The following is a 13537-nucleotide window of genomic DNA, read 5'->3' as shown; positions in this document are numbered from 1 at the left end:
TGACTCTAAATTGCTGATTTACACACATTGAGATTATGCGTTGTATTCAACTAAGTTTTACTCTAGAGCAGACCCACCACTTAAAATTAATGAACACAGCTAAGTTGGGTTGGGTCCATTAATTTCAGTGGGTCTGCTTTGAATAAAAAACAGCTGAATACCACCTTGTGGTTTTATTCTAACAGCCGAGTTATTCCTAAAGGCTAATTCATTTCGTCATTTTATTACTTCATACAAGTATTTTTTTTTAACACATTTTGAGATATGAGTTCCTGCCAGGTGGTGTTTATATGGGTTGGTGGTTTCAGTCTGTAAACTGTAGGGATTGACTCTAATCAAAAGGCATTACAAACATCTTAGCTTTAGTGCACAAACATGGTTCTCTTTTGGCCAGTTTGTTTTACATCTGTGTGTGTGTTTGGGGAAGTATAATGGTGGTAATATGTAGTATGGATGATGTAGTTTAAAGTGCAAACTAGGAGAGATTATGCTTCCAAGCCCAGCCCTCTGATTTTATTATTTTCCTGCTGTTTGTTAAAGGGGTGCTAAGTGAATTGACCCTTTATCTGGGTTGATTGATTTTAATTTTCCTAAATGTTTCCACCTCTGTCTCACTTCCAGAAATGCACTGGGTTGGCTCAGCAGGTGTGTTTTACGCCAGACCAATCTCCCTGCCCCCTCACCCCTCTCTTTCCTGGTACACGACAGTGATCCCCACCTGCCAATTAGATAGTGCAGCTGCTCTGTTCTACTTGGCAAGCTTCTGCCCACTTCTTTCTTCTGCTGATTTTTCACTTTCAGATTGGGAGCAGAGCTAGCATAATATATATGGGATTAAAAAACAAAACAAAATCCAAGACTTAAAGAATACTCAGGAGAGATAGATATATGGGACTATCATGGTTCAGATAACGTGGGTTCTGTTAGTAAGATTACATAAGTCATTCACTTTATCTGCTCCCATGCACGCTGAAGAGTAAAATGTGAGTGCGATTCCCTGAATACAGTTTTAAACTAGAAAAGTATATTTCACATTTCACTTTATCACATAAGGTCCCTGGGTAAGCGCTTCTCAGAATCAGTTTGTTAGCAGTGGGAATAATAATTGGGCTTCATGATGAAGGAGTTAAGTACTTTGCCCCTGAAGCTTGCTAGCTGACCTTCGGCCAGTTGCCTTCTCTCAGCCTGACCTACCTCACAGGAGTGTTGTGAGGATAAAATGGCAGGTGGAGTGGGATATAAATGTAATAAAAAACATTAATCAGTATTTGAATTCTTTCTGTATAATATTCCAATTCAGCCTCCCATTACATTACGTACATCAATTAATGCATCAGCTTTTTGATTATCTGAGACTGTAAACCCGCTGTAATAAGGAATTTCTCATAGATCTTGCTTTTTATAAGACACTACTTTGTAGTTGAGATGCATTATTCAACCAAGCATGAGTAGCAGTTTGGTTCCTATAAGGTTTAGCAATTAGTCTGCAGTGGATGCCAAGCTGGGAGGTGATAAACCTATTGAATAAACTTAGCCCAACTGTCATACGATGCTGTTCTCATCTTTCATTTCTCCAGGATACCAAAGAGAGCTTCTGTATCAAAGAGATGATGGTTCTTTCAGTGCTTTTGGAAACAAAGACAACTCTGGCAGCACGTGGTAAGTGTTCAGTAAACAACGTGCATCTTTAATAGTCTTGAAGTTAGCAAGATGCATCAATTATGTTTTGGTACAGCAACCAACTGCCAAAACCAGAGTTATGTACTAGCCTTAAGTTATTATAATTCTTAGAGCTGGATGTGTACACCCATGACTCACATCCTAGGTCCTCGTATGCAGTTCTTGCATATTACTCAGAAAATGTATAAAATGTAGTTGATGTCTGCAGATTCCCCAAGGATGAAGATTACAAGTTTTAATAGCTGCACAGCAAGTACTAGGCATAAAATGCACATACAAAGTCACTAAGGCAAATGGGAATGGCTGCACCTACAGGCTAGTATAGCTTTTCTTCTCCCAACACCAGGCCATGTTGATGCTAAGTTTGTTGCTGCTGTATTTGCAGCTAGATCATTCATCTGCCTTCCCATCTTTCACCTAGGGGCATTTGCAGGTGTTTGCATGCAATACCGCTGCTCCTTTGACAATCTGATTGTTGTTGGTGGCAAGGGGAAAAAATAGAGAATTTCTGGATGCCAAGTTCTTGTTTTGGGTCAAGTAATCTTTGGTGAGAGAACCCCACCAGAGATTTAAAATTATGCAGCAAAGTAAAGCATAGGAATATAGGCTGTTAGACCTTTAAAATATGCTCTGTTGAGTTCCTTCCAAAGTCCCCCTGTTCCCCTAGCATAGAAAAAGACCACATGTTTGGTAAGATAGAAATACTTTACTTACAAACTCTCCAAAAGTCAGATTCATGTGCTTTTCCTTAGTTAGAAAACACAAGCAGTAATTGCCTTAGCTACAGTGGTGAAAGTTCCTAAATTATAGAGATAGGAACACAAGAAAGGCTTGTTAGAGCCATGCAATGTTAGCTGCAGCAGCCAGTTCAGACATCACACGTTGAGCTTCTAAGGTAGACAGTGGGACAAAAATAGGCTTGATTACCTTCCTCCTGAGGTGAAAGGAAGTGACCTAGCTAAGCCTGGCAGGACAGCTTACTCTGTGGCACCAACTCCTTCATGCATTAATTAGAGTTATATGAGGCTGGTTATCCCTCAAATGTGTGGGTCTGGGTGAGTGTCGTGGGTCACTAAATAATTTCAGGAGAGGGGTGGAAAGTGAATGATCTGGCTTTAAAAGTTGGAATGCTTGGTTGCCATCTGCTACGAACTCTTGGAGGATGAAGCATTTGTTCTGACTTCACACTGTAGTTCTTGCATTGTAATTTGGCATATCCGTGCTCTCTCAATAGAAAAAGCTGCTGGCTATTTCCAAGTATTTCTTTTTAAGAGCTGCTTTGCATGTTTCACACGAGAATTTTTTCATAATGTTGTAGAATATGCCCTAAATACTTTTATTTATTTATTTGCACTCAGAGTTTGCATTTCCACTGAAGAGCACAGAGGAGCTTACATATGGTTCCCATATGGTCTCCTATTCAGACAGTTTACAAGGCCAGACATGTTCATGAAAATATGTAGTAAACAAATTGTACCAATTGTATGCAATTAGCACATGCAAGGCTTGTTTTAAGCCTTCCAGTGCATATATTTGTGATATTTTCTTAAACACATTGTGCAAGTTAAATTAAAGAATGGGATCTGTGGAAGTGTTTAATTCCTACATATTTATTCTTCACTTCTCCCTAGGCTATCGGCTTTTGTGTTAAGGAGTTTTATTCAAGCTCAGCCATTCATAGATATTGATTCATCTATCCTGGAGACAACAGCTGCTTGGATTGTTAGACATCAGAAGCACAATGGGGAATTCCAGGAGCCTGGGAGAGTGCTGCATACTGAACTGCAAGGAGGAACTAACAGCTCTGTCTCTCTTACTGCTTATATTATGACTGCACTATTAGAGTACCAAACAGATAAGGTAGTTATAACCATAGAAGCCAACTCCTAGGAGCTGAGGTTCCTTTGGCGCCCCTAATAAAATATTTGAAGGGGCCAAGCCTCCCCAAAGTTGACGGGTGTTGGTGAATGTGTCCATCAGACCAAAAAAGGTTTGTCAGTCCTGATTAAAGGAACAGCTAGACACTTACTTTTCCTTTGCTCTTTCCAGGCAACGGTTCGCAATAGCTCTGAGATTGAGCACCTCCTTTTTTGTTCTTGAGCTTTCCCTGAGAAACCTGCTCTTTGAAGCTGAATTGGAGCAAGTGTTAATCTGCGGAAAACCTGAATTGATGTTGCTCTAATTAAGCTTTAAAGAGGAGGCTTTTGTTGAGAAACCCCACCAGGAGGCAAAAGGTAAGTGTGGATAAGCCCAAACTCTGTCCAACTTGGGCTTGCATGTTAAGAAGGATCTATTATATTTCTGTTAGACCAGGAATGGGATATCTTCATTTTTATTTTCATTTATCTTCAAAATGCAATTTGCATTGCCCCTTTCATTGCATATTTTCTGTTGTGTGGTTTGCATGATCTGTGCTGGAGGTGGGCAAGGAGCTATACAAGGCACTGAAATCTCCCCATCTCCACTAAGCATCACCTGAGATTTCAGCAGGTCTTGCCCACACCCTTTCAAGCATTTTTTCAGCCATAAAGGCTAGAAACTTGCTGTTTTTAAAAAGAAAGCTAAGATTCTCAGACCGCTGGATTTATGTGATCAAGCCAACATTCTCTGTTTTTTTGTGGAATTACAGCATATACACAATCCTGACATTAATGTATGAAGATTGCAATTTAACATTTGCTTGGTTAAAGGGAGTTCATAGCTTATTTCATATCTTTCTTTCTGCAGTATGATTATGCTATAAGAAAAGCACTGGACTTTCTGGAATTTAAATTAAGTGAAGGCATATCAGATAATCATACGCTTGCCCTTGTGACTTACGCTTTATCGCTGGCAAAGAGTGCGGAAGCAAAGCGAGCTCTGGACCTGCTGAATGAGAGATCAGAACATCAAGGTAGTGTAAGACAACTGAATTTACAATTGCAGATGGTACAACCACTATGGTAGTATAGGGTTCTCATACTTTCTAGCCCCAGGATCCATATGACATAACTAAGGTCCACCAGTCATAAAATGGTGGTGCAGGGGCCAAACCAGTCACAAAATGGTGGCAGATGGAAGCAGAATTTGGCATGGGTTTTTCCCTCTCACTTTTTAATTTCCTTCAACACATTCTCTCCCTCTTTCCCATCAGAGGATGGAGATCTCCCTTCCCTTCCCTTCCCTTACCCCAAACGTGTCTATCCTCCAGCCATGGCACTTATTGTGGGGTGAGGTAGGCAAGTGAGGAGGCACTGGCCAGGCTGAGGCCCACCTGAAAGTGGCTTGTGGTCCACTGGTGGATCCCAACCCACTGTCTGAGAAACGCTGTGTTAGTATAAAGAAAGTGTCAATCAAACCTATAGAACCTGAGATACAGCATTATTTATAACCCTCCCCAACAAAACCCTAGTTATAAAGGTGGTCACTGTTTTTAATTTTGAGAATATTAGGAATGCTTCTGGAACTTAATTTGAGCTTTGTAGGCTTCTCCTTGAATAAACAAAAAGTGGATTACCGCCTTTCTTTTATTTGATAAGTCAATAAGTTTTTATTAATTTGCCCATGCATGCATCATACTCATTTTCAAGTGGCACCTGCAACAAAATGTTGCCGTGTGGAGTGTTCCTGTTCAGGATTCTAGCTAGGCAGCCATGCTCTTTTCAAAATAATTGATATTTGAAATGGTTGACTGTATGTGGACTTCAGACTATTATAGTTTCTTAGTTGTGAAAGGCTTATTATTATTATTATTATTATTATTTTGTTGCTGCTATGTGAAAAGTTTATGCTTCTTTTTCCAGAAGAACTCAGATTCTGGATATCACAAGCTTCTCAACTGTCTGATTCCTGGCAGCCTCAGTCTGTAGATATTGAGGTTGCAGGCTATGCTGTTTTGTCTCATGCTAAACAACAGAGATTATTAGAGGGGATCCCTATTATGAAGTGGTTAAGCCAGCAAAGAAACCACCTGGGAGGCTATTCTTCTACACAGGTTAGAGAGTCATCTTTACAAAATTTACTGTTGTTGTCTTTTCATAATTATTAATAGTCTTTTTTGTGGCTCCAGTCATGGAGTTTCTCTTTTAAACCTTAGACAGGAAACTTCGAAAAGCACTGTTTTGAACTTGTGATAAATTAACTGCTTGGTAATTGGTTTCTAAATTGCAAGGAGTTCATTTGTTTTTGAGGATGAAAGGAAGAAATGCTTGATTCTTCAAGGGAGCCTGTCAGTACCTCATACAAAATGCATGCCAAAGCCACAGCCTGATTGCTAACAGGCCCAGAGCATTGTCTGTGGACAAATGTTGCAGCAAAGTAGGGTTTGATGTGACCAACACATGAATGGAGAATCCCACCTTGAGTTCTGTGACAAAAGAAAGATGGGATAGAAGTGAAGTGAAATGAATTCATTACTGATGGGTATTTGCTACTTGGAAAAACCATTTATCAAATCATTAAAACCTAAGAAAACACTTAACAGATTGCTCTTTGATAATTAGAAGGCTTTCCAATTGGTCTCTTCCAGTTCTCTTGGGAGTCTTCCATAAAAATGAGTGTGAGCAAGTGTGGCATAGTAGATAGAAAACTGAATTTGGATTGAATTCAAAACTGAGGTTAGGTCTGAGTGTACTCCATAATGATGTTTGACCAATTACTTTATCTAGGATCATAGAACTGTAGAGTTGGAAGAGACCATAAGGGTCATCTAGTCCAGTCCTCTTTTACTCAACTGGGGCTTGAACCTACAACCCTGAGATTAAGAGTCTCATGCTCTACCAACTGAACCATCAATATTAGCAACAAACTGGCAGAGCCCATTCCATGTTCCATGATTGTTCAGTGTTAGCATTCCAATTCCTGCAATTATTTTTATGCAGCAGTTTCGTTTCTCATGCTGGGCGTTGCCCTCCCTGTCCCTTTTCCTTATTAAAACTTTAAACTTTTGTATAAAGGTGACTTGTCAAGCATTTGTCATGCAACCATTATAGTTTTTAAAGATCAGGGCAAATACTGTTTGGTGCTCTGCCTAGCTTCTTTGGGCAGCAAGCAGAAGAAATAGGAAATCCACCACCCTGTTCAAGTATTCAGTCTGGGTGCCAATGCATATGTGAAGAAGGGAGAAGGAAGATTGCATCTGCCAGCCTCATCTCCCATTCCTTGTGTCCATGGGTCCTATGTACTTACATTCAGCTATGAATAGGCTAGAACAGAACTCTGACTGGCTATAGCATTGGTCCAAACTACATGTTTGGAGCAGCGGTTCAGAGACTCCTGTGTGTCTCAGCTCAAAGAGCAAGACAATCCAACTGTTAAGGCAGGCTGGAACCTACTTACTTTAGAGGCATCCGTATTAAACAATTTGTTCTTGCTTCTCTATACAGGACACTATAGTGGCCCTGCAGGCTTTGAGTGCCTGTGCAATGCTTACTACTGGCATTGAAACAGAAATGGATGTAACTGTCAGTCCATCTAGCGAAAACGATCCAGTTGTGTTCAGAATTAATAATGAAAACCGCTTACTTCTCAAGACCAAAGAGGTACTGTAGTAAAGAAGCCCTTCTGTTTTCAGTGCAGTGCATTCAGTTCATTGTGCTTTTTTGAACATGCTAATACTCACCATTGTTTTTAGGTTGCAGCTACACAGCCAGTGGGAGTTACAGTTTTTGCAAGCGGCCGTGGCTTGGGACTCTTCCAGGTATGTGATGTTGCTTTTGTGGAACTTTCTTTTCAGAAGGCTATTTGAACTAGAAACTACGTTCAGAGGTGGATTTAGGGGTGTGCGATTGGCTCACCCGCACTGGTCGCTGAGCTAACAGGGCGCCACAACAGTGATTTAGAACAGAAGGCGGGTGGGGGGTGCCAGATTTTGGCATTGCGCAGAATGCCACTGAAATTTGAAAGCCCTAAGTCCACCATGGCTACTTTTAAGTTGGATTACATTTTCATTTTCAAAAGTGGACTCAATATTATGTGAACTAGGCCACTTACTAGAGTACCTGTGACTTAAATAACTTGGATTTTTCCAGTGTGTTTTATCTGCCCCTTGTACTGGACTCTCTTAAAGCGCTCTATCATTCAATTATAACAATCATATGATAACTAGTAAGGCTGTCCATAACATAAATAATCTATGGCTTGGTTTTTAATTCCTGTGGGCAGATGACCTTCACCCAGTGGAATTTTTCCATCCCTTCCCACCATTTGTAGATGCTGCCAGAAGAGATAATGTTGTTTGTAGTTTGAAGGTGGCAAGAGTGCAGAATATAGGTTAGCGTAGAAATCCAATACCTTTATCACATACTTTTGTCTTTAATTCCCATAGAAGGTATTAAACTGAGTGCATAAATTACATGAATCACTTTCCATGATGACTTGAATTCTGTGCAACAAACAAACTAATCTGCAGCAGATAAACAGTAACCAGCCATTCATCAGCTGTAATTCAACACTGGCGGAAGTCGAAGAGTAAACTATATGTTATTCCTGTAAAATCTCAGTAAGAAACCAGAGCATTGTAAATTGGAATTATTCTGGTGTGTGCATTTTCATAAATGCTGTTTCTGATTACCATCAAGTTCAAATGTGTTTGAGAATAATTTCAGTTCCAGCAGTGGAGGCCAAGAATTCTGTCGGTATCACAGAAGGCAATTGCTTGCTCATCCATCATATTTGAAGGTAGTGGAGTTAGCAGGAATTGTTTCCAACAACAGTCAGACTGCTAAAAGTTAACAACAATTGCAAAATATCACAAGCTTCTTTTTAAATAATGAACCTATCAGACTAATTTTAAATCTAGAATTAATCAAACATAAGCATTCTGTTATGGGTTTAAATTTATTGCAACAATAAATTGACTTCAAGCACTAAGTACATAAGGGACGCGGGTGGCACTGTGGGTTAAACCACAGAGCCTAGGGCTTGCCGATCAGAAGGTCGGTGGTTCGAATCCCCGCAACGGGATGAGCTCCCGTTGCTCGGTCTCTGCTCCTGCCAACCTAGCAGTTCGAAAGCACTAGCTGTTCGAAAGTGCAAGTAGATAAATAGGTACCACTCTGGCGGGAAGGTAAACGGTGTTTCCGTGCATTGCTCTGGTTCGCCAGAAGTGGCTTAGTCATGCTGACCACACGACCTGGAAGCTGTACGCTGGCTCCCTCGGCCAATAAAGCAAGATGAGCGCCGCAACCCCAGAGTCGGCCACGACTGGACCTAATGGTCAGGGGTCCCTTTACCCTTTACTAAGTGCATATGTACTTGTTTCCTAACAGTAACATTGATCCTATGCATATTTCCCCTTAAGATTTTTCCACTTGAACGAATGGAGTTTACACATAATTAAGTGTGGATAGGATTGTCTTGTTACTTTTTAAGTGGCATTGGCTACCATCACAAGTGGTAGCCTTATGCTATTAGTGGGGCTTGACCCTTCCAGGCTTACACGGCTTATCCTTACCACTAGGTCATTAGAGACTCAGGAAATCTGGTACAGCTTGGCACTAACTTTTCTTTGACGAAGTAGGAGATTCCTGTAGCTGGGGGGCAGAGCAAGGCAGATGGCTGGAAAGCCATTATTTCCTTGACTATAGCAAAAACAGATTTAAAGCACGGGTCTTCCGTGATACAGTTCCAAGACCCTGCACTTTCTCGTCTGTAGTTTGGCAGAGCAAAAGAAATAAAGACTTCTGGAATAATTTCATCCAATACAGTTTGGGTTTGCTGGAACCACCTCCTGTCTTTCCTTTTACTTGGCAGGAATCCTGCCGAACGAAAAAGAACTGTGATACCCTTCAAAGGGTTATTTCCCCCCGCCACTTCAGCCCACAAGCTAGATCTGCTTTTCATCCGCGATATGAAATCGCATGTGATTATTACCATCTTTCTTTCTTTTTGCTATATTAATTCCCTTATCCTGTGAGCCATTGCTGCAAAGCAGCAGCTCATATGTTCTGGCATACACATCCCAACCCTGGTGTGGCAGAACAATTTGTCCCCTCCTGTTGAAGCTCAGGCCAAGGGCTACCACAGCTGTTCCCAATGCCCTTGCATGGCACAGCTATTCTGCACAAGGAGCTTGTGGAAGGTTGGGTGGGGCTTGGCAGAAGGCTTGACGATACTCCTCCAGAGGCATCCTGCAGATTGCTCCTCACTTCCAGAGCCCTTAAACGTGACACAGCCTAGTTTTCTTCTTTAAATAACAGCAAAATGAGTAATAGGAGGACATCTTCGTCCTACTCACCACATGCAGGAAACATTTCTATCCTGTTAAAAGGCTCTGGGTTGTAAAAACTCTTTTTTGTACTTAAGGCTGCGCAGCTGTGCAGCAGCTAACCAAAGGAGTCGTCTGATAGCAAATAAGAATTTGATGAGGAAGCACGATAGTGGCCAGCCACATTTGGTAACTGGTGCAGGTCCTCTGTTGGCAGGTCTTCACAAGATGCTGCTCACCAACAAAATGCAGATTGCCAACCATGTGTAGCCAACTTGTTAAAGGGATCAGTAATTTTTTTTCTGATGTTGTGCCTGTTTGGAACTGCAGAAACAGTGGGACTGGGTTGGGAGGTACCTGGTAGGCTCCATTACAAGTTTTTCCCCTCCATTCAGTTCTGTGGAGACCTTCTGGTGATTGATTATTGCCTCTCCCTTTGCAATTCTAATAACACAGGCCTGATTTTTAGGAGATCTGTCTATTCCTAAGTATCTTATATCCATCTGAGTATTATTATTTTTTTCCTTACCAGGTCTCCCAGCATCTTTATTGCCTTCTGGTCAGCCTGTTTGAAACTTTATTTATCTTGGATTTAAAAAAAAAAAATCAAAATCAAAGGCATAGTTGTTATGCTCTTTGTGTCTACTGTTGATAAACTTACGCAGCAAGCTTTCCTGTTGGCTGGAAGAAAGCATCCTTAATTAAACTCTTCACTGTGAAATGGGCTGATCTAGCTGAAACCCCTGGCAATGTCATGCCTGACTTCCAGAAGCCCTTTCTTTTGTTTTGGATACTAACATCTGTTCCATGCATATACCTGCAGCAAAGTGAGGAATCCAAATTGGTTTTAATTAATGGGCCTTGTTGTTTTAGTCAAGATGGACATGCTTATTTGGGGTTGTATCCAACAAAGCTGTGCAGTTCACGCAAGAACATCTGCTTGTGCAGCAAAACTTCTCCCTTTTCTCTCCTTTCCTCCATGTGCCCCCCAGATCGGTTCTGGGGATTCCGCCGACCTTCTGCAGCTGACTTGTGCTTTCACAAGCAGAAGTCCTTGTGTTAACAGAACAGCCTTGTTAGATGCAACTCCCTGAAATTAGGGTTTTAACTCTGCTTAACCAAATTAAATATATTTTGAACTTCTTAACACACTGGACATTGACAGGGCTCCCTTGAGATAATACCCATCTGGTTTTATGAGGTTGTTTATGACCCATTTTTACAGGTGCTTGCATTTGTTGTTTTTATATGCAATTTAGGCTGCATGCAGTTACCTGAGACTTAGCCCCATTAGTCTTACTTTTGAGTAGACACGTGCTGGATTGTGCTGTTAGTTAACATTCCATTTCCTTCCTTAACACTCAATTTAACAGCCAAATAAAATACTTTGGAGAAGAAACTCCTGCTGAAGATAACCCTTTAGCATATACCTCCATCCAGACATCTGTTTGCTATGATCAGAGGCTTAAGAATAAACATAGGAAAGCAAAGGATTCCTGGACTGGTAGGAGATTTTTCCAAATACTTGACACATTTCAGATGGAATATTGCAAGGACTGCCGCCAGATTTTTTTTTTTAAAAAACTTAATAAGACTGCCAGTGACTGGCGTTGAAGATTGCTGTGTTGCTGTCAGTAGTTGCTGGAGTGCAGTTTGTCCTGCTATTTCATTAGTGTGCTAGGAGCTGCTGTGCTTCGTGGAAGGAACAGGAGCCTCTTTGGGGTCAGAAGCTGGTAAGCTTAGTTACACTAAATGTTACAAACACTGAATTCCAGCTATCCGTCAGTGTTCCTGGATAGTCCCTTTCAGTGTGCTGTTTTGCCACAGCAGCTTCCTGTTTATTTTGGCAATTTTTATTTTATTTTAGCTAAACCAGTAGTGTGGATCTAGAGATGATCCAGGAGTCTAGAATGTATTTTGCCCCACAGCCAGAACATGACTTTTGCCAAGCAAGACTGCTGGCCTTTCCACACAATTAAACAAAAGAGTGTCCCCAGCCATCCTGATCCAGCTACAGTTTGCAATGTCCCCATCTGTATATAAAGATATGAGGAACTTTGCTTCAGACTATGCTGCACCTTAAAGATTAAAAAAAAACCCAAAACCTAAAGTTTTTACATAATGGGGGAGGAGGGCCAATTTGGGTTTTGCCACTTAAAGCAAAGTGTAAGGATGAGCACGCCAGTGTTCAGGTTAGGCAGCTGGAAACACTCAACAGTCCAATAATTTCAAACAAATAAAAACCTTAACTAGGAAGATCACAAAATAGTACAGACATGAATTCAGTTATTCAGACGTGAGCGTTATCCAGTAAATGCCCAGACACTCACACTTACATCCAGTTACAAAAAACAATGCCTGCACAATCTGGAGAAACGATCACATTTTCCCAGATACAAAACATTGTATATTTAAGTGCTTGTAAAATACATTTGCCCTAGAACAGAAGTGCAATCTTAAGGGAAGATGGTTTGTTCCCAGAAAATGTGTAGCAAATGTTTGCATATTGTAGAAAAGGTCTGCAAGACCTTAATTAGTTTTGCGGTCCTCACAAACCCCAGTGTTGGCAGCTGTGGGTACTTGTGTGTGTGAATTGTGAAGGGCTGGCTGTACACTGGATGCATCTCTGTCTTCTAAACCACTATACAGATGTGCCCTACAAAATGAGTCAGTAAAGGCTCTTTGCGTGTGGTATGAAATCTTGCTTTGCACCGTATGCAGCGGAGAAGGAAGGAGTCAGGTAAATCATATTCAGTCACTCCTCTGTGAGCCTTTCTTTCTCTGTGCGCTTTTCTTTGTCCAGTACCAAGAAGGAATGGAAGATTAAACATGAAGCTTCTTTCAATTAAATGTGTCCTTAAGGGGTCATTCAGTATATTGTTTCAGATGTTCCTGTGCTGCTGGTAAATTCTTACCCGTTTGCTTCTCTTGGCAAATACTAAAACAACAGCTTTTGGGTGTTGACAAATTGCTGATTTGCTTCCAGCTTGATTTGACCAAATTCACAACGTGCCTCCAATAAGGAGAAAGCATGTTCAACATTTTTTATTATTTTGGGATCCTGATGGGCTTCTTTTGAGGCCTTAGGAGTGGATGTTTTCAGTCAGAAACAGTGATGTGTTTTACCTTCCTTGCTTTTTTGAGGGGGCGGGTCTTTTTATATTACAGCAGTTCTGTATTTAGTTTCCTTAACTTTGAGAGGAAATAAACTAAGGGACTACCTACATATTATATGCTAATGTGTGCAGCATTGCCACAAGTAACAATTTTGTTTTTTGAAGAGGGAACTATGCATTGTTCCATAGTACCCTTCCCCTCCAATTTTATCTCTGTAGGTTTCTAAATTCTTTTACAAACCTGCATTTTGAACCTCATGAGTAGAGGACACTGATAGACATAAATTAATCAGGGGCTGTTCCACACTTTGGCTTGTGCCATGCTTAGAAAGCATGGGTTTGAGGGGTTTTCACCTTGCCCATCTCCTTTCCAAGGGAAATCCAGCTGTTTAGCAATAGATCCGAACAAATGTCAATCTGCGGAAAACCCAAATTGCTGTTTGCTCTGATTGAATGCTAAAAAGTGATTTTGCCTGGGGGGAAAGCAGTGGGACAAGAGGAAGTGTGGCTAAGCCCTTGGTCAAGCACCCCACATTCTCTGGTTGCTTCTCTTGCT

General features: G+C 41.0%; 1 protein-coding gene across 4 annotated transcripts in view; it reads left to right on the top strand.

Moving 5' to 3' along the window:
- CD109 (CD109 molecule) overlaps nucleotides 1–13537 on the top strand; it is a 69060-nt gene that overhangs the window by 41787 nt on the left and 13736 nt on the right. For 2 of the 4 annotated variants that reach the window (XM_079970383.1, XM_079970381.1), the window contains exons 24-29: nucleotides 1578–1659; nucleotides 3312–3540; nucleotides 4408–4573; nucleotides 5463–5653; nucleotides 7044–7199; nucleotides 7292–7357. In XM_079970383.1, the coding sequence (XP_079826509.1) occupies nucleotides 1578–1659; nucleotides 3312–3540; nucleotides 4408–4573; nucleotides 5463–5653; nucleotides 7044–7199; nucleotides 7292–7357 (890 nt within the window). Of the gene's footprint in view, nucleotides 1–1577; nucleotides 1660–3311; nucleotides 3541–4407; nucleotides 4574–5462; nucleotides 5654–7043; nucleotides 7200–7291; nucleotides 7358–7621; nucleotides 7652–13537 lie in introns of those variants that run through there. The other 2 variants (XM_079970384.1, XM_079970382.1) reach the window with 2 other exon arrangements.

Source organism: Podarcis cretensis (genome assembly GCF_951804945.1).
Source record: "Podarcis cretensis genome assembly, chromosome: 3".
Lineage (NCBI taxonomy): Eukaryota > Metazoa > Chordata > Lepidosauria > Squamata > Lacertidae > Podarcis > Podarcis cretensis.
This window is presented reverse-complemented; position numbering and strand designations above follow the sequence as displayed.